This window comes from Lethenteron reissneri, chromosome 14, assembly GCF_015708825.2.
Source record: "Lethenteron reissneri isolate LAM-NWPU_2019-01 chromosome 14, ASM1570882v1, whole genome shotgun sequence".
In the NCBI taxonomy this organism is placed as follows: domain Eukaryota; kingdom Metazoa; phylum Chordata; class Hyperoartia; order Petromyzontiformes; family Petromyzontidae; genus Lethenteron; species Lethenteron reissneri.
In genome coordinates this window covers 4,961,849-4,983,355 of record NC_083792.1, presented here as the reverse complement: position 1 = coordinate 4,983,355, position 21,507 = coordinate 4,961,849, and the positions used below count along the sequence as shown (strand labels likewise).

The 21,507-nt window shown below is 47.5% G+C and overlaps 1 protein-coding gene across 4 annotated transcripts in view; it reads left to right on the top strand.

Annotated features, from left to right (window-relative positions):
* Window positions 1–21,204, top strand: part of SPATA7 (spermatogenesis associated 7) — a 38,477-nt gene extending 17,273 nt beyond the window's left edge. For 3 of the 4 annotated variants that reach the window (XM_061551344.1, XM_061551343.1, XM_061551345.1), the window contains exons 4-15: window positions 1,099–1,191; window positions 4,001–4,048; window positions 6,119–6,255; window positions 7,935–8,178; window positions 9,715–9,967; window positions 10,647–10,698; window positions 11,911–11,984; window positions 13,108–13,143; window positions 14,014–14,091; window positions 15,707–15,764; window positions 18,952–19,404; window positions 20,157–21,204. In XM_061551344.1, coding sequence (XP_061407328.1) covers window positions 1,099–1,191; window positions 4,001–4,048; window positions 6,119–6,255; window positions 7,935–8,178; window positions 9,715–9,967; window positions 10,647–10,698; window positions 11,911–11,984; window positions 13,108–13,143; window positions 14,014–14,091; window positions 15,707–15,764; window positions 18,952–19,404; window positions 20,157–20,921 — 2,291 coding nt within the window. In that variant the 3' untranslated portion in view covers window positions 20,922–21,204. The remainder of the gene's footprint in view (window positions 1–1,098; window positions 1,192–4,000; window positions 4,049–6,118; window positions 6,256–7,934; window positions 8,179–9,714; window positions 9,968–10,646; window positions 10,699–11,910; window positions 11,985–13,107; window positions 13,144–14,013; window positions 14,092–15,706; window positions 15,765–18,951; window positions 19,405–20,156) is intronic. The other variant, XM_061551346.1, reaches the window with a different exon arrangement.
* Window positions 21,205–21,507: the final 303 nt, after the last annotated feature.

Genomic DNA, 21,507 nt, shown 5'->3' with positions numbered 1-21,507 from the left:
AATGGTTTATTACGTCCTTCCAATGATTGCTAAGCCAGAATCCATCTTCTCGGTTGAAATTGTCTCTGTGTTTGTATATGTGGATCGCCTCATGAACGAATCTCTCATGATAGCCAGATGGCTTGCAGAGAACCTCTGTCTTGGAGAAGTCAATATCATGTGAGCCCACTGAGTTGTAACAGTGATCTGCCACGGCTGAGGTGTTTGTCCTACCGTGTTTCAGGTCTGCCTTATGTTCACGGATGCGGTCCGAGACATGTCGTTTGGTTTCTCCAATGTAACTGCTACCACAGAGGCCAGATCCACTGCACGCATGTTTTAAATATTGCCCATCGTACAAGTAATCCTGCCGTGCTGTAATGCTAAGCACACCGAGATTTGCAATCTGGAGGCTATCGAGGTCGATCTCCTGGCACGGCAGTTGAAATAACGAGCAAGTGTCTTAATCCCCCCCCCCCCAACCATTGGTCCACCCAGCAATATGAGTAGAGACACCGCAGACGATCGGCAGATCGCATATGGGTGGGATAAAGTGTGGGTACTCTCACCCTCTTTAAAAATGTCTTGCTAGCATGTAAGAATAGACCAAAATACTCCTCAGTGGATGTCTAGAACTCACTCTAGTGGAGGCTCATAGCAGTGATGTGAGCAAGATTTATTAATTTATTTTACCAGGTAAGGCCCACTGAGCTATATATCTCCGTTTTCAGAAACGACCTGGCCACAAATGATAGCTCAACGAAGTGGCTTATGACATGGATATTTATAGCAGCCAAATACTGTAAATGCATGTTTCTAAATGTGGAGGGAAAAACTTTAGGACCCAGAGAAAAATCCACGCTACCACGGGAAAAACATGCAGACTCCAAATATTCCGGGTCAGGGTCGAATCCAGGACCTCCTGTATGCCAGGTGAGGTAGTTAACATCTCGCCACTGTGGCAGCGTTATTAACAAATGTATTAGTGTTTTTTTGTTGTTGATAGTGTTTGGAATGTTATCTCACAGGGGTGGGTTTGTATTGGTTCAGGTTTCCCTGCATGTAATGTAACCCACGGTGGTGATACCTGCGGTGTTCCCTTTGTGTTCCATGGAGCAGCATTTTGCCCTGGCTCTTCCAGCAGAATTGCGAGCCAGATGATGATCGAGGACCAAATGACGTCACATTACAACCGAATCTCTTCAGCCAAAGGTAGCAGAATCTTTTGTGTGTGTGTGTCTGTGTGAGCGTGAGTTCCTGCAGAGTGGTGGCACAGTGGTTAACCCACAGTGCGACACACCGGGCAGTACAAGTTGGATTCCCACCCATGGCTAACATCAGTGGCAAGTTGTATCTGAACCAGTCCTGGGCCTCCTCTAAGTGCCTTACATTAGTGCAGGTGTAGTGTGTCAACATGAGCACTGGAAAGAAAAAGGTGGACAGGCTTGGTTGTGGTTCCACCACCTCGTCATATAACATGCCAGCCTTAATGGGTACTTGCTAACAAGAAACTGTTGAGGCTATACGGAGGGTCCTTCTATGTGAAGTTGCAGTGGCAACCTAAGTTTGATTCCCTGCCCACAGATAACTGGCAAGTGGCACACAAATCTCCTGGATCTCTCTCAGGTCAACTCGGCCTTTAAATAAGTACCCGTTGAAATACTGGAGAGTCTTAAGTAGCCCACGCAAGGCAGTGGCCACCTCATAATGTGCTGTACACCAGCCTCTTAGTAGGTGCTCCCCGAATAGAATTTGCAATTGTGGACTCTTATGGTGAAAGTTTGGATTTTTGTCTTGGTGTGTTTGTGTGTGTGGGGAGCTGAAGTGTAGCGGTTAGCGCGCTGTGCTACGAACCCAGCCACCCTGGTTTGATTCCCGCTCACGGCCAACATCAGTAACAATTATTCGACTTAGCCTCAAATGAGTACCTGGTGCGGTGTGTAAACATCACCACTAGGGAGACAAAGCCGGCCGGGCGTTGTGCTGGCCACCCACCCCCTTGTGTGCCATGCCGGCCTTCATAGGTGCTCGCTAACAGCACTTGCCCCAACAGTCTATTAAGGCTATACGGCGGATCTTTGTCTTTTGTGTTACAATTGTGGAGAGTGGTTTGTACGCTGCGCTACGAACTCTACTCAGCTTAATAGATGCTCAGTAACAGCACTTTTCCCCATAAGCTGTACACCATAAATGGGGCATGTTTGTCTTCTCATGTTGTGCCCCTGTAATTGTTTTGCAGTCCATTAACTCCCACGTTCCTTTCTGCAGTCTATTGATCTCTAATTTAATGTTTTGCTCAAATGATTTGAAACCTTAGGCCGGCGTCTTAGTCCAGTGTCGCCGGCTCATTCGAGCGAGTGGTATTTATTAAATGTCAAATCGCTCGTGGTGGAATTTGAGAGTGGGCGCCACTGTGTGTACCAGCATATCCGATGATTACTTTTTAACAACCGTTTCCAATGCAGACCGAGCAATCATGGGCTGTATTAAGAGCGGCTCAGCTTGGCTCGATTATTGTTCCAATGCTGCACAGCAGCACATTTCCATGGGCTCGTTACCTCGCTCCATTTCCCCAGCCCCCCTCCCTTCTATACGCGGCAGGAGGGCAGCGATCGTAAACGTGTCCTTATTTTTAACAAGAATGAATAAATTCTTGTCGAAGGTTATGCTATGCCAAGCACATTTAAATTTTCGGTGGAATAGTCTATGCATTTTCTTTGCACATCCTGGAAGTTTAACGTCTCTTCTGTTAGCTTACCCTGAGCTCTAATACTCTGATGGTGCATTGTCTTTGAGTTGTGTGCCTTTTGGCGTCATCTGGTCCAACCCATGTGAGACTAGGCTCTAAGGAAAGCTGTCTCGGGTGTGGACCAATCAACTTCAAGGACAGTGCACATTATCAGAGTTATGTTTTTTGTTTGCATTATGACTGCCGGTATTGTGGTCTATGTAAACATGACTCCTTGTAAAAAAGGTGTCAGTTTTATTGCCAGATAGAAGGGTAAAAAAACAATTATAATGTTTTTGGGTTGTAACACGTGGTGTTAATCACGGTGTCAGACGTTTCACTCTACGTCCTGGGAGCTTCTGTGTTCTGCTTTGATCAAGTGACATCATGACTGGACGCGAGGGTGGCCCAAGTGAAAGCGTGCAGCTCCCTGTAATCGTGAGAGTCATTTGAACTAGCTAAACTGAGGATTGCCGTCTGGTTGATTTTGCCGGGAAGGTCATATTGGGAGTCCGAGCGGAGCCCTATTGCCCAGTAACTCTTTTCATTGATTGTATAAGTGTAGAGGAGTAGAGGAGCGTAGTGGCGTCATGTGCGCTGTCCAGTGCGATGACGTCACGGGACGTGGGGTCACGCGCGCTGGACAGTGCACATGACGTCACGTCTCCTAGGGTACTTAAGGGATACCCCGTGACGTAAGCGGGGTCACTGGGGGAACGGGTAGAGTAAGCAGGGTGAAGAGGGAACCAGGGGTAGAGAGAGGGATCGAATAGGGAGTCTTGGGAGAAGCCGGTGATAGCCGTAGAGGTGCTTCTTCCGGTCGGTGGAGTCGGCAGAGTCCACGATCCGACACAAGAGAGAGAGAGACCGGAGCGAGCCGGCAGGGACCCGGACTCAGAGTAGGACCCCTATCCCCTGGGAGTTGTGTACCCTGCTGTGTATTATTGTAACAGCTTTACTAAACCCTGGCAGAAGCCCTTAACTTACCTCCGTCTACGAGTACGTCCGTCGGAACTACTCAGCATGGTATAAGCGCTACATGCAACAATGACTTTCCAGATGGGTACCTAGCATGTGTTCTCTTCGTGATCTACCAATGCTGCCTCTTAAGTTTTATCCGCATCTCCGATTAGCATGGTTGGCTACGTACGGTGCGAAAGAAGTTCAACATACATACTCTAAAGGTTTCTTGATTACCGGCACACACCACCGCACCCGGATGTACATGCACGAGGCACCACCTCTGAGCGTGTCCATTTAATGGTGGCGTGATGTCGTGTTCTCTCACAACAGCGGCTGTCGATTCGTCTCTGCCCAAGAGCCTACTGACTAGCGTGAAATGTAAGTACCATTACAGGAATGAACAAGGCCGGATGTGGGTATTTCTCATCGCAATGTGGCTCGGATGTCAATGTAGTGCACTCGCAGATCAGGTGTTAACCACTAATCGGATTTAGTTTTAAAGCGGCAATTATATTTTGTATTTTCTTTCCCCATTAAACAACTTTAGGAAGTGCTGCACTCAGAAGTGCTCGGTGCAGTGCTCGTATTTCATTATCGACAAATGAAGTGCTTGATGTAATGGAATCGGCCCTGGGATTGTTTAACAGTCCCCAGTATTGGGTACTGTGGCTGTTGTCCAGGTGGTGGATTCATAATTACACTTTGCACGTTAAATAGATGACTCACTGTGGGAAGCACTGGCACCGTGGTTGTTTATACCCAGTAGCTCGCACAATCTGGTGTGTTTGCAATGTTATTCGTTTGCACTCTATCCAATATTGTGTATTGCCACTGGCAGAACTCATGGCATTTAGAGGAAGAACTCTTTCCAGTAACAATCTGGTAAAACATTATTTGTTTGGCGAGCCTGACTGCTGACGAGATCCTTAATATTGAAGTCTGTCCTTAAGTTTCTATCCATTAAACATGATTCTACAAGGCCATTAATATAATTTCATAGACACTCAAACAAAACATCTTTTTCAGATCTGTAATAAAGGTTGAATTATTCATTTAAAATTTTCCAATTTTAGCCTTTGAGTAATCTGCCCTCCTAATTAGCTTCAGTGGAGTCATCTGTACACTCTGCAATTATTAACGTCTGTTATCAAAACATGTGTTCAACAAAATGGATATGAGACCCCATTGGTTCACACTTGCTTGTGAAAAATAAACGAAAGGGTAAATCCACTACTTTAATTGATTGTCTGCAGGGCTCTCTGAACAATGGGTGCTTTGACCTAGCAGTTTTCACATTCCAATCCTGTTGCCTGCCTCCCCCTAACAACTAAACAGAATTTACATCTCAATGCAATACACTGCTAGACGAGCTACTCTTGAGGATGGTTGAACCTAATTTGAGAATTGCTTGCTTGGCAGGTGGCCGGGTGACATGGGGAAGAGAGGAGTGGGGGTTCATAATGAGCATGTGGCACGACTGAGGCTACATGGATAACTTGGGTTCGGATTAGGGCCTAATCCATCCATCGGCTACGATTAAACTAGATTTTCATGTATAGCTAGTTCATGGCCCCAGACCACCAAGATCCATTTTATATTCATCTCCGAAGTGTTTTCGAGTCAGGCTGCGAGTTCTTCGGCATGATGTCTGATGTTTCTCTCCCGGCACGTGGGGTGAGGGCCACTATAGTGGGATGTTAACTCCCTCGCATGGTATACAGGAGGTCGTGGGTTCGATCTCGACCCTGCCACCTATATATTTGTAGTTCTCCCCAATGGTCGCGTGGATTTTTCTCTGGGTCCTCCGGTTTTCCCCTCCATATTTAGAAACATGTGTTGATAGTGTTTGGCTGCTATAAATGTCCACATGATAAGCCACTTTATTAGGTTATCATTTGTTGCTTCTGAAAAAGAGCTATATAGCTCAATGGGCCTTACCTGTTACAATAAAAAAAATTGTTTAGTTTATTACAACACAGCCACGAAAACCTAAGTAGTTTCTAATTTCATATTTTACTTCATTTAGATTATTCCAACCTGACGACTCGAATATAATTTTATTATTATTGATGTGATGAACAAACTTGACAGGCAATGAAGTAGTGCTTGCCACAATGAACCACAATACCTTGCTGATCTGGTGTCATCCTCACAGCAGCGGCATTTGGCTAGCCATCGAACAAAGACGGTCGCCGCATTGAGCTCTCAGAAGCGCTTCTGCGGCCGTCTGGAACGCTCTTCCTTCCGATATTAGGAAGCTACTAGAGCTATGCGTTTTTAAATCTAGATTGTAAACTCATTTCTTCAGAGCTGCTTTTTGTATTTAGTTTATTGCCCTTCCCCTGTGCCTCTGATTAGCTCGGTTGGCTCCATATGGTGTGAAAGAAGTTGAACATACATACATACTCACATGCACAAAGTGAAAGCGATGACTTTGCACGGCCACAGACCGGGACCAGCAGCGGCGGGCGTGGCTGCGAAAGGAGGTGCGTCACGCAGAGAAGGATCTGCGGAGCAACCCGTCGCTGTCTCGCTCGGGCTCCCGGCCAGCCTCCGCTCGCACCGCATCACCGTCGCGCACATGGGTGGGTGAGCGACAGAGCGAGAGCACCGCGTTTTATCCGCCGCGTTACACTTCTCAACCCCTTTGCCTCGCTCCCACGACGCATTAGGTCAGGGAGTTGGCAGGGTTTCTCACATCTCAACATTATCCAGCAGTGAGAAGGGATGGGAGGGAGCTGGAGATATGGAGTTAAGATGGGCTGAGGATATATGGTGCTTTGCGGCTCTGAAGCGTTGCCGCAAGCAATGCAACTAAAAAACAAAATTTATTATTTATTTTACTAAGTAAGGCCCACTGAGATATAAAGCTCTTTTTCATAAGCGACCCGGCCACAAATGATAGCTCAAAGGAGTGACTTATCACGTAGAAATGTATCGCAGCTAAATGCTCCAAACGCATGTTTCTAAATGTGGAGGGAAAAACCGGGGGACCCGGAGAAAAATCCACACAACTTCGAGGAAAACTTGCAAACTCCAAATATACAGGCATCTGGGTCGGGAAAAAACCCACGACCTCCTGCATACCAGGCGAGGTAGTTAACATCTCGCCACCGTGGTGCCCCAATGAGCTGAGCCCCACCTTTCTCAGGGTAGGTCTGTTTTTTTAATAGTTATTGAAAAGGTATCATTCCCCCCCTAGGGTCTCTCACCCTGCCTCGTAACATTACATGACCATATTCCAAGGTTTATGTCCTGTTGTTTTCCCTGTCTTTTAAAGCAAAAGGTGGGGGGGGGGGTGTTTCTCTTATCTCGGTAGGTGTTAAGGTGTAACCGGTATTTTTAAAACAGGACAAAAGTGTTGAGTGCATCTGACTTCACGGATCATCTTGTAATCTGGAGCCTACGGGGTTACGTGCATACATATTTCTGACTCGTATATTGAGGGTAGCGAGATGTGAACTACTTCGCCTGGTATACAAGAGGTCGTTGGTTCGATCCCGAATCCACGACCTCCTGCTGCCTGTATATTTGGACTGCATGTTCTTCCTGTGATTGCGTGGATTTTTCTCCGGGTCTTCCGGTTTTTCCCTCCACATTTAAAATCATCATACATGCAGTCCAAATTTAAATTTGCACATGAAGACGAGCTACTTTGTTGAGTTATCATTTACGATAGCCAGGTTGCTTCTGAAAAAAAAACCTATGTAGCTCAGTGGGCCTTCCCTGGTAAAAAAATATTTCTCCACATATATAAAAGGCAAAGCTGTGATGATGTGTGTGTGTTCAAAATGTTTAGCGTGCTTCCCAACATGCAACAAACTTGAAATTTGCCATGTGGGTACTTTCCACATTGTACACCATGCAAAAATTATAAAAATACACTTTTTTTGGGGGGAGGGGGGGGAGCTCAGTAATGTATATATTTTTTGCATGGCAAGTAAGCTGTGACGTCATATCTGTCACGTGACCCGTGCATGTGGAAGCGTAACGCATTGTAGCGTAGCGGTTAGCGCTACGCTGCGCTACGAACCCGGCGACCCGAGTTCGATTCCCGCTGACGGCCACCACCGGTGACGATTATTTTAACCGCTCCTGGGCCTCCCCTAGGTCGACTCAGCCTCAAACGAGTAACTGCTGTGGTGTGTGAACATCGCCACTGGGGAGACAAAGGCGGCCGGGCGTGGTGGATCCAAGTTCCGGGCGAAGCCGGGTAGTACAGCTCGTATATATAAAATCGCCGCGTGGCTTTGTTTTGCCACAGAGCCCCTCTCCTCCGCCGCGGTGCGGCAGTGCCTTGGCGCTGTCGTCGGGCTTCCCGTCGTATGCGGAGGCGCCGCGCGACGCGGGCCGGTCCTCGTCGCCCTCGCCACTGCTGCTGCTGCACGGGCGCGACGCAGCGCGCTGGGCCGACTTGCGGCGTCACACCAGATCCCAGCGTGGTGGGGGGGGCGCGTCCCTGCCCGGCTCCCAGCGCGCCCGCTCCCTACTGTCCTGCCCCTCCGCAGGCGAGTGCTCAGCTGCCCACGCCTGCCCCCACCACCTGGGCCCCCCTTCCCCCCTGTCATCGTCAACCGTGATCAGTCCACTGCCGGATGAAGGCATTTCTAAGCTGTTTTGAAAGTTGTTAAATAATTAAAGTGAGAGACCATCTGAGGATGCATGTACATGGCAATCATATAAACAGCACAACATTTCGATTTAAAGCTTTCGGGACTGCAGGGATTCATCTTGGTTCTTTCGGTAAAGTCACGTAGAAGGGAAATAATAAAAATAAAACATAATAAAATACAATTCTCACAAAGTCATTACCCACATGGGTAAATAATAAAAATGAAACATAATAAAATACAATTGTCACAAAACATAATAAAATACAATTCTCACAAAGTGAGAATTGTATTTTATTATGTTTTATTTTAATTATTTTATTATTTCCCTTCTACGTGACTTTACCGAAAGAACCAAGAAGATGAACAGCACAACATCTAAATAATAATGATTGATGCAGGTCATCACTAATGGGACTGTCATTGCAAAATAGAACTGGCATTGGAAATATGTATTTATCTTATTCCATCTTTGAGAACAAAAATGTTTAGTTTTATATGCAGTGGAAATAACTTTTTGTAGAGCATATGGAAGAGAAGGTGAACAAAGAGTCCTGGCTTTACAATTCAAATCCATTAAAAATGTGGGTAATCATTATTCTTTTCTGGTTTTTTACTTGGGCATCATATGTCAACCAATGAGCACTGTCATACAGATGTAAATAGTTGGTCCAAATTAGTTTGAGAGAGGATAATTGCTCATAACATCCCATAGTGTCGCACTTACTCAGATGATGGGGCATTCAGTTTCATGTGCGTGTCAAAACCATCACCTTATTCCGTGAACAAGCCATATTTAAAATAAAATGAGAAATACTTCCGACATCATTACTGATTTATACATTTTGCCTGCGAGGTTGTCTAATGTGCGGAGCCACGCTTATATTGACATGACTTGAGCAGTAGTTCTGTGACATCGTGATACGCGGGCCTAACCCATAGATGGCAGCTAAACAATCCTTTATTTACCGCACCGGTGACATCCGGCGAAGCGCCTTTTCTCCGTGCCGAGCCACCGCTGCCCAGAGAAAACCCCCACGTGTAGGAGAGAACAAAGACAAAGATTCTCATTATAGCCTTTACAGACTGTTGGGGCAAGTGCTGTTAGCGAGCACCTATGAAGGCCGGCACGGCACACAAGGCGGTGGGTGGCCAGCACCACACCCGGCCGTCTTTGTCCCCCGAGTAGGGAAGTTTTTACACATCGCACTTCGTACTCCTTTGAGGCTGAATCAACCTACGGAGGCCCAGGACCGGTTCAGATAATAGTCGCCGGTGTTGGCTGTGAGCGGGAATCGAACTCGGGATAACCGCAACACTACCGCTCGCAGCAGCGAACGCAGCAGCCTGGAGAGCACTCGCAGCAGCTAACGCGCACGGGAACCTCCTGGAAGGCTGCTTGACGCTCCTGGCTGTGCCCCCCGCAAACGGCAGGCGCCGCCTCGGCCCCCGAGCGGCCGTACCGCGACGCTCGCGGCCGCACGTTCGCGGGCGGCGACGTCCTGGAGAAGCACGCCGAGTCGTTCACGACGGCCGAGCGACCGTTCACGCCGCGCATGCTCAGGTCGGACGCCAGCGCCGCGCTGCTGGCCCGCACGCGGCACTACGCGCCGCCCCGACGCCGAGCTCGTCAGCCGCCTCCCGGGAAGACGTTCGTGGAGAGGGACGTGCAGACGGACCCCGACAGGTGTGGGGGGGGAGGGGAGCGGGGGTCATTGTGGCGCGTTCTGACGTTGGGTGGTTTTATGTTTTTAACGAGTTTTTTTTTTTACGGATTCCTTCTTGGATTTAAAGTGTTCGTGCATTAGCTGTTTCCATGCATCAGTCCATCTGTCTATGCTTAACGGTGGGGCATTATAGTTCTCATATTCTTGGGTCTTTCGGTAAAGTCACGTAGATAGGTTCAAAGATAATAATAAAAAATAACAAAAAACTACGACGTTTCGATCGCAGCACAAGCGGTCGTCTTGTGTTGCGATGGGAACGTCGTAGTTTTTTGTTATTTTTTGTTATTTTCTTTGAACCTATCTACGTGACTTTACCGAAAGACCCAAGAGTATGAATTCCTGCAGTCACGAAAGCTTTAAGTCAAGATTGTAGTTCTCGTGATGATGGTTCAATACGAACCAGATTTGAGTGTAGAGTTGTGTTGCTGCTATTTGGGACTTTTCTCACCAAAAATTGCCCGAATTGATCGAAGTGTTGCCCAAAATATAGAGATGAAAGACCAGAGCAAAGACCATCGATGTTAAATTAGCTCATCAGATAGCTTAGTCTCTGCTTAGACTGTCTCTATGCCCTGGCAGTGACTTTTGTACATTTATTGTCGTGTATCTCTCTTATGCCTCCTGATGCCCGTTTTGCAGCGAGGATATGTACCAGACGGACGCCAATCATGCACGCTGGGTGCTGGAACAGGTGTGTTCACTTACCTGCTCCACTGCTCTGCTTCAGTAAATCAACCAAGACCATTCTTAATGTGTAAAGCAGAGGTGGGGAACGTCCGGCCCGCGGGCCGTATAAGGCCCGCGAAATCATTTAGTCTAGCCCTGCCAAGGCAACCGCAGGCAGGACTCGAAATTCAATAAATCTAAGAGCAAACCTGGACAAGCAGTTGCGAGTAGCAACATCATCAATACCAGCTAACATCACACTCCTCGCCAAAGAGAAGCAGTTCCAGCCATCGCATTAGCGGTGAGTTAATTAAATGTTTGACCAAATATAACAGGCGAATTTTTAAGTTGATAATGTTGTATGGCCCGTGAATGATGTTATAAATATCCAAATGGCCCTTGGCAGACAAAAGGTTCCCCCACCCCTGGTCTAAAGTAACTCTGCCGCATGCAGAAGGGCTTGGGCTACCTTTGCATCACTGTCTCATATGCATTTTTTCATTATTAATTGTTCACCAATTACAAAATCACCCAGAATGCACCCATTCTTGTCAAGCTAAGCAGGCTTGAGTGTGGATAGTGCTTAGATTGGTAACCGTTGCGCACTCCAGGCTGTCATCAGTGGCTACGGAGCTACTCTGTGGTGGTCAGCAGAGGGCAGTGTAGCAAAATGAATCTTTGTAGTGTACTTCTATGCTCCCCAACCTTCACAACCCACACCTACCAGCGCACTGTTGTATGACCCCAACGACCCGTATGGAATGGAGAAGAACCCTTTTCCATCGGTATATTGACAAAGGTCTCTACATCCATCAATCCAATGCCTTTAAGTTCATCATTGTTTACCTTCTGCGTTTCATTCTCCAACACGAGAAGGGTTGTACTGCTCTGTGGAAAAGTGCTGCGCCCTGCTGTGTGGACGCGACGTGACGTGAAGGGATCTCAGAAGTAGTTTCGTGGTATCCACTTCCATGGACGACACTGAAGGGTTGCACTGCCGTCTGGCTGGAAAGGCACTGCACACCGCTGTGTGGCACCAGAGGTCTCGTGAAGGAATCTCTGAAGTAGCTCTGTGGTGTCCGCTTCCACGGGTTGTTCTCCACCACTAAGTTTTGCACCGCCCTGCGATAGGATACTCCGTCCCGTGACGCGACACCGATAGCATAATCTGGATAAAACATTTGGGAGGAAATCGGCAAAAAATTATGATTTGTGGTCTCGTGTTTGGCGACTCCAGGCAAGGTACACCGAGGGGCTAGAAGCCCCCGTGCGGGCACGGGACTGGTTCCAAGCCACAAGTCTTTCGCCGGGGTAAGTTTCCAGGTGCTGGCATTTGCGTGCTTGGCACAACGAACGATACTGCCGCACGATTTTATCGGTGGAAGCGATTGTGGAAAACACTGAGCCAAGCGCTGCGGTAGGTGTCGCGATTGGAAATGTGTGCGCATTCTACGATGTTTTTTGTTTTTAAACATTTTTACGCCGAATATATTTGTGGCATTCTTCATCTTCGCCAGTCAACAGTGGATTGACAAAGGTCTGTACGTTGTTGTTATTCTTTTTTTACATATATAATGTTCGTGGAAGCCCCCGATCGGTGCGTCGACACCATTCTTAGGAGGGGTGAAGTAGGATCCGCTGCCCCAACCACGTGGGGACCCCGCGTGAGGGCAGGGGGAGTGGTTATTATTTGAAATTACTGAATTATTTGATAACGTTCACTGGAGAACATGTTCAACTGCTTGCTAATTGATCACATTGTTTATTATCTTTATTTTAAACCTGGCAGCAACCCATTAAAGCTTTCTATAGCTAGGAGGCCTGGGACTTAATAAAAAAAATTGGAAACTTAGATTAGAAGACTGGTGAAATTGGAATAAAATAATGGCAATAACAACATTCAGCAAGTTATTGTTAAATATAAATTGCTTAATTAATAGCTGAGCACCATACATCAGTGTACTGCGATAGTGGTGTGTGTTTTATTTGTTGTCTGCAATGTTTTTGTTTACACGCGTGTTCTACCCTATTATTATTTTTCCCCCCACCATATTTCTATGGTTGTCCCTTGCAAACGAAACTTGTCTCCGCTTGTTCTTATACAGCACTTTCTCGCCAAGGAGCTGCGCGAGCTGGCCAGGAGGTGGCAAGCGTAGAGCGCTAGCCCTCGTACGTGTGGGGGGTTTCTCAGTGTTCTCCAGTTTCCTGCTACGCGAAGCCCCAAACCGCTCTTTCACGGAATTGGCCAGAGATCACAAATTCGGGAACCTCCTGAAAAAAAGGTCTTGAATCTCGGCAATGGTTTCCTGGCTAAACAGTTGACATAAAAACAATTGGCATTCTAAAATAATTGGCATTTATAAGGGAAATGACCCATCTCAAAGGGCTGTCACCCACCGGCTTCTAAATATAAATATTTTGTCGTTGGTTTTAGGCCCAAGTCTGCTGCAGCGGAGAGGGCACGTTTACAGTAAGTGGTGTCTCGTGCATTTGGTACATTCCTGTGTGTGTTTGAGTCAGGCTGACTTGCGTAGCGGGGACTGGGGGGGGGGGGGTAGTGGGTAGGAGAGTATTAGTGTCTGCACACACAGGAGGGCTTCTCTTTAAAGTGAACTCGCTCCCCTGTGGATGCCCGGCACTCAAGTGGACGCACATCTGTTGGTGCGCAGCACTTACATGTGGCGCGAGATGCATTGCAGCTGTGTTGCGACTCCATTGTGGGTGGTGATGGAATCAGCATGGTGGCTCTTACGTCCAGCAGTGGACAGAGCATGGCTCCACAATGCCTTACACGCACCTGATCATATTTATCTTGCCCTGTCAGTATACAAATTTACTCATAGTGGTGAAAATTTTCAAAAATATCTATAAAAAAACAATGATCATATTTTGCTACTGGCAAAGGAGGTTCAAATGGTGTAAATGCTTACCCCGAACTCTCATACTCTGATGGTGCATTGTCTTTGAGTTGTGCGCCTTTTGGCGTCATCTGGTCCAACACCATGTGAGACCAGGCTCTAAGAAAAGCTGTCTCGGGTGTGGACCAGACCAATCAACTTCAAGGACAGTGCATACATTATCAGAGTTGTGTTTTTTGTTTCCATTCCGACCGCAGGTATTGCGGTCAATGCAAACATGACTTCTTGTAAAAAAGGTGTCAGTTTTGTTGCCAGATAAAAGGGTAAAAAAACAATTATGATATCTGTCTTGATTGTGCCTTTCTGCTCATAGCACATTGCTAATTGTAGGCTTAGAAAATAGAGAATGAAATCAGTGTTGTTGAATTGATCTGTGTGTACACTTAATCTATGTACACTTACCATGTTGTTCTTACCCACAGAGAAGAAGAGCTGAAATACTTGCAGTTTATTGGACAGGTCACCGATGACATCTTGGCAATGGGATTGTTCTCAAATTCGTAAGAAAGCAATCCAGTCACTTACATGAGCCTCATACACACTTTCACTTTGTAGTCATTTGTCGCTGGGAATGGTGGCATACAATTGTGGACCAACATTTAGAAGGCAGGGGTTGGTAAGGGGTTGGTAGAAACACGTGGCTTTGTGAAACTCCCACACATGCTGGGCCGCAAGGTGGCCAGGAGCTGGTAGTACAGCAAGTGGGTCCATGAACCTATCTACCCCTGTGGACCATTGAGATGTTATCCCCTCGTCTGTGTGGGTTTTCTCCGCGTGTTTCCGTTTCGTTCCGCATGCAAAACCTCCTTAAATAGGTATAGCCAGACACCCAAATGCAAGAGGAGCCTTCTGTAACATTTTTTTATCGAGAGTCAGTGTGGCTGTCCTGAATAAATTAATTACATTATTATAGTTTTCATTGTAACTACTGTAATATTGTAAAATGTGAATGCTGGTTTATTCGCTTAAAACATTCTGGTAGTAGGAAACAGGTCAACTTGTGAATTATATATTAAACTGGTATTATCATCAAAATATGCTGCTTTGATTATAATTGAGCATTTCTTTTCGTCGTAAATGACACTGCAACTTAAGTAAAAAATAATTCATTGTTGCCTTATTTTTAAACCATCTATTTGTAGTCACGTGCATTGTCCTTTGTGCAGTGAAAGGTACACCGCTATTTTCAACCATTCGATATAGCAGCCAATTTCACAGCCAACAAAAGCAATGAGCCTATAATTAATCCGTTCACCTGGAAAACGTCCTTATTCAAGGCACACCGTGTATTCTCCTAATTGTGTAGAGACTGCCAGATCCACCGTATGCGTGTTTTAAATATTGCCCCATCGTGATGCTGCCGTGCTGTAATGCTAATCGCGCTAGACCCGTATTCTAGAGGTCATCGGGGTTGATCTCCCGGCACGGCAGTTGAAATAACGAGCAAGTTTCTTAAACCCCCCCCCCCCAGCCACTGGTCCACCCAGCAATATGAGTAGAGACACCGCAGACGATGGGCAGGTTGCGTGTGGGTGGGATAAAGTGTTGGGTACTCTCACCCTCGTTCAAGACGTCTGGCCAGCGTGAAAGAGTAGACCAAAATACTCCCCGTCGTTGGTGTCTAGAACTCACTCGAGTGGAGGCTCTTATCGCAGCAGTGACGTGAGCATGACATTTCAGGGTTGCGTCAGTACCACTTGTACAAGTTGTGTTTGACGAACACACCTAATAAAGGTAATGAAAGCAAACAAAAGTAATTGTCTTCTGTAAATCATCTCGGGGTGGACGGATATCTTTGCTCCAACCGTTTCATTTCTTTGTCACATGACGGCACACTCGTTGCACCATCTGCTGCCTGACCTCCTTGGCCCCCCCCCCCCCCCGTCAGGGGACGCTCTCTGAGACTCGGTGTTTCTTCTCAAGGGATCAGTCTCCGAATCTATCTTTGAGTTTGCCCCGAGACGTCGGGGGACGGCTTCGCGTTTGTAAGAGTATTCGAGACTGACTGCCTTGTTTAAGTCTGCGCAGGGCTGTCCCCCCTCCCCGCGACGCTCGTTACACGTGGCCAGCGTTTGTCAACATGCTTTTTTTTTGTTCTCTCTTTTGCTCCCGCAGGGTCCTCGTGAGAGTGTTTGAGAGACACGTGGAGAAAAACAGACACCGTCTTGAAGAAGTGAGCTTTGCGTGCGAGAGCTTTCAAGGCTGGGCTGGGGATCGTTGCTGATACATCTGGAAAGGCGGCATGGAGGGGGGGAGGGCGAGTGGGGGGGAGATGAGTGTTTTCGTCTTGTTTCTGCACATGCGTGCGATGGTGCCCTAATCCGTGGCAGTGTGTGGTGGGCCAAATTGAATAGGTTTTGTGAGTAGACCGTAGCAGAGGATTACTGTGAAGTCACGTGCTCTATGACTCGGGTGGCTGACTGCAGGCGTGACAAATCGCCAGGTTCTACCATGACCTACCACCCGTGGAGTTCAGTGGTCACAGCGTTAATCCAGGTTAAAAGTGTTCCTGGAGCGTCTCGCATTGAGGCATGCGTTTCCGCTGAAAGTATGTATATGGAAACAAATATATCCAAAGCTCTGGTCGGTCTCCACGTAAAAATAGAATTGTTTTAGTCCCATTAGCATGTTGTCCTTCGAGGCCAATGGGATCTAGCAGCAGCATGTATTTAAACACGCAAACTCTGAACTGCTTTTTCACCCTCCGGGACTCGTCAGCAAAGTCATGCTTGTTCAACGAATGCTGCTGGGTTACCAGATGTTATTGGCAAAAGCACTCTATCTACACAATGGGGACCTGCTGTACGCAACATATATTTATTTTATTTTTTATGTTGAGACACGGAACAAAGTTCTGCTACATATGGCATAGTGCTCCACAATGACCCTTAATTAGTTTATACGTGGAAACTATGCTTTATGAGCTCCCCTGTGATCTAGTGCGACCCGCTCCTGAATGGGTGCTCTAAATTCACCGCTATTTTGTGCGCATCTGTTGGAACGTACCACTGACATTATAGGGGTGTTTCGATGGCTCCTCGGACCCAGCGACATTTGTCGCTTATCTGGCTGCACGATAGGTGAAGAGAGGTTAAATATAATGCCATTGCCATTCGCCAAATGTTCCATTGTGTGGGGGGGGAGGCGGAGATGGGGGGAGTTATTATTTTTTTCCAGAGCCCACGCATAATGTGCGGTCATTAGGTTAACATGAATTACATCTAAAGCCATCAATAAATGATTTAATCGAATATGCCACACCACACCTAATGCAAGCGTTCTGGAAAAAAAGCTGATTCGTTTAGCTAATGGGGGGTGGTGGGGTGGGGCAGAGTTCTTGTTAATCCCCGAGATTAGATCTGTTTGCGTGTCGCTTTGGCTGTGTACAACTGCTGCTGTGCTCATAAGCAATCGCTTGTGATGTGTCGTCTAAGCAGTCGGCCGTCTGTCTGCAGCAGCAACAACAACAGGCTCAAAACAAGCATCAGCGTTTTAACTGGCCGAATTGAATGCACGTGCATCCTGTTATTGCCCGCTGCCAAAATATCACGTAGCTGTCGGAGGCAAAATTTGGCTTTCTCCTCGCCCTCGTGGCTTTTGGGGTGTATCCTTGCGAGAGTACCGATTGTTTAACGTCGCTTAATAATGGGCCGTGTAACGGCTCGGTTTTTCTCCAGGTAAAGTTTTTTTAAAGAAAAATTTACAATTTGTAGTTTACACTTATTTTCTATGTATGTATTTTGTACCTAATGATATTTGTGCCTGGTGACAATTGTGTTAGGCAAGAGACAATTCCACAAAGAGTGACATTCCTGCAATGCCAATATTTTATGCCAATTTCACCAGTGTCTTGGGACCAATTTCCTTTCTGCCAACACTTGAATTAATCCCCAGGCATCCTTGTTAGCAAGCTTTTCTCAATGGGTTCATACCTGGTTTAAAAAAATAAGTATTAATCATTTAAGCAATTACCAACCATTTATAAAATCATCTTAGTGAATGTTACAAATAAAAACTTTTGCGGTAATGTAGTAATAACGGTAATGCGTGTTCATGCAACCCGTTTTCGCGATAACGAGGTTCTTCCATTGGGGAAAACGCACCATTGTGACGCGGAGCCATGCACCGTTGTAACGCAGTTTCTGAGCGGTCGACCATGAACTGCTTTGCGCGCGGCTGAGCGGTATGGAAATTCTAGGTATGCCCGCGGAATGATGCGGTACGCGGCGGCGTACCCTCATCTCACTTCTTTGTCAGGCCATTTCTACCGTGTGTGCGTAATATCGTCTCTTGCCAAATATTATCGTGACATTTATTTATTGTGGGGAAATCGTTCTCGCTTAATGTGTTTTTTTTTTTGGTTAGCGCGGCACTTTTCAGAAATGCGTCTACCGCGTTAAACGTGGCGGGACTGTATGTTCAGCCCTTTGACAATCCTCGGTTGGATGAAGGCCTTCGCAATTGTTTGTGAATATTGTTTTATCAGATCTTAACGACGCTGGTCAGTGCCTGTCGGTGAAGGGGCGGGGGGGGGGGCGGTGTACTGAACCAATTCAGATATCACTCACCACTGAAGTTAGCTGGGAATCAAACTCAGGTCGCCGGGTTCATAGCACAGTGTGATAGCCACTGCACCACCGCTCGCTCCACCCCACGTGTGTCACTGCTAGGAATGTTTATAATCCATAGAAGTCCCACCAAGGCACCGGATTATCAGAGTCGTGTGTTGGGACATCTAATAAGTTCCTAAATAGATGGATGCCTCTGCTCTCTCTTGAGGCCTCTGCTGTCTCTTGAGTCTTCTGCTAAAGAGAGAGCAGGTCTTGGCTTACCTCCTCCATCCTGTCCGACCTTTAGCTTTCTTAATCATTTTACTGTACAGAACTGATCCAAGTTGTCAAGCCGGCACCGTTTTCTTCCTTTTTGCATCTTACCAATAAACATCCTTACTGGCAGAACTTCCTTCATGGCGCTTTCACCTCTTAAGCATGTGTCCAATCCACATTTAGCATTTTCTGAGACTCCTCTCCTCCTGAACTGGCTCTAGAACCTCCTCCAAGTTTCTGCTGGATAAAACACTGTGTTGCATACGAGGGTTTTCACTCACCTCTTCAACGCTCTGCTCGTTCATCTTGGCAGCAGCATTCTTCTCTTGCTCAATTCCGCTTTCCGTGGCAATCGTGGCACTAATCTCCTTCGAGCATCTGCCATCTTTTGTCAGAATACTTCCCAAATATTAGGATTAGTGACTTCTCCGGTTGATATTTTTGCAAGCTGTTACATTTTGCAGAGCCGGTAGTAATGTTGACGGTGATCACGACGACGCCGCCGCCGCTAATGAATGCAATTCCGTTATGCAGACCAAGATGCGCCACATGCTGGAGGTGCTGAAGAGCGATCTCGGGATGGAGAAGTCGCGGGAGTGGGGAAACTCCCTGCCGCGGGACTGGAGGCCCGACGGATCGGACGGTCCGCTCGCCCGCTCTCGCGATTCGCTCCGCCGCGACGGCGATGATTTCGATGACAGCGGCGGCGCTTCACCTACGCGCCCTGCTCAGGAGCGCCGCGCGAGAGACGGACACGGCCAGCACGACCGCTCGCGCCGCCCCGTCGACCGCTGGAACGGCGCGGGCGCCGAGGCCTCGCCAGGACACGCTCACGGGAGCTCCGGCGACGGGAGAGGGGGGCGGCACCGGCCTTCGCTGGCCACCTCCGATGTCCTGCACGGCCACGGGGACGCGTCGCTGGAATTGTCTGGGAAGCGCGATGACCCGGGCACGCGTGAGCAAGACCTAGGAGATTTTAATATTGATGTAAGTTGCTAAATAATGTTTAATGGTATATTTATAAAAAAAAGATGCGTTTCGTAGTTTACTTTTAATTTAATGGAGGACTGATTTGATGACGCATGTATACTTATGCTTCCTCTGATGCCAAACAATATATATTTTTTAGTAAAACATTTTGAGCGTGGTTTCTTGCATTTGTATATACAAAGACAATACAAAGATCCTCCGTATAGCCTTAACAGACTTGGAAAGTGCTGTTAGCAAGCATCTAAGAAGCTTGCCACGGCACACAAGGGGGTGGGTGGCCAACACCACATCTGCCCCCCTTTCTCTCCCCAGTGGCGATATTTACACACCTCACCAGGTATTCATTTGAGGCTGAGTCGACCTAGGGGAGGCCCAGGACCAGTTTAAATATTCACCACTGTTATTGCTTCGTGAGCGGGAATGCAACTTGGGTCGCGGAATATTTGAAAATATACACATATACTCGTGTGTGCAAGTAAATTTACAATGTTAAACTTTGCAAGTCGGTGTACCTATTTGAGAATTGAACAATGGTCCTATGGCTAAACTGGCCCTCGGGTATATCCACTCCCGGTCCAGGGCCGCCAATGCAGATGAGCACCGACCGACGGGAATTTTCACAGGGGAGACGCGCCGAGTCTGGACACGTTGACATGTTTGAGGGTTACTGCGGTACTCGGCGGCCGTGGTCCGAGCATTGACCGATGTTCGCGTAATGATTAAGCGATTGCCTTGTCACCCTTGGCCAGGCTGCCCTGGATGATTCATCGCCGCTTCTCACAGACGATGGACTGGATGACCTCCTGGCAAAGTATCGACATCGGCGCGACTTAAAGTACGACCGTTTCGGCGGCTTGCACCGCGAAGACGAGCAAGCGAGCCCCCAGCGCACCGGCGCCTCCAGCCCAGCTGAAGACACGGGGAAGTTTCCGGTGACGGGCGAGTCGAACCGCGAGCGAGAGGATGGTGGCGATCCAGAACCCGTCGGTGCCACGGAGAACAAAATCGAGGAGCGAGGCTCTGGTTTAAGGCGCCGGAGCCGCCAGCACGCTGGCGCCTCCAGCCCGGCTGAAGACACGGCGACAGTTCCGGTGACGGACGAACGAGAGGACGGTAACGATCCAGAACCGGTCACCGGCACGGAGAACAAAGTTGAGGGGAGAGACGGTGCCGGCGAGATTTGTCCCGATGCCGCCGATGCCGCCGTTGATGACGACGACGACTTCTTTGGCGGAGCGCAGACCGTCCACGCCGGCTCTGGGCTCAAGCTCGGCAGGACCATGGTGACCCAGGACATTGAGACGTTGCAGAAGGTCTTAACGAGCGTGCTGCACATCGGGGATGAGGAGACTAATGGTCAGTGTTCTGCCGATGAAGAAGCAGGGTTGGGCGATGAGGAGGGAGGCGATCCAGAGCGGGTAAGCAACGACAAAGAAGGGGGAATGTCTCCTGCGGAAAGCGAGAAGGACGATGCAGAGGCACGAGATGAAGGCGAGGGCAACGACGATTTTTGACGAGTAGATCAACCCCGCAGCAATAGCCCCTTGCACTGATGTTTCGTTTCTTCCAAAGGTTAAACCTTACGTTGCAATTTTATCGTTCACAAAAAAAGTTCAAACTGAGGTTTACACTGCGTGCAGTTCGTTGTGTTTTTCGCTAATTCATAGAATAATTTTAAAGCTAAAAGATTTGTATCCACTATATCCACGAATATACTGTTAACTTGACTGATATATTGTGTGATGCTTTACAAATTGTATATTTTTAGATGGACAGTATTAATGGAATAAAATAAAAACGTCTTGTGAAAGACATTTGATCTTTATTGCAATTTTTTTGTCATTTCATCATCCCGAGGTTGCGTTTTGAAATGCACCGATCGGTTTGTGTCTTTAAAGTGTTTGTAAAATGTACTTGGTGCCGGAACCTGTAGCCTGGGTTTGAATCCGGCTCTTTCGTGCTGGCATCGTCTGCAGTTGAACATCTCCCAGGGGCGTCTCGCAGGTCACCTCACCTGAAGAAGCCACCTGAAGAATACTCTTAGGTTTTTTTTTTCTTTTCTGTAAAGTCACGTAGGTAAAAAATAATAAAATTAAAATT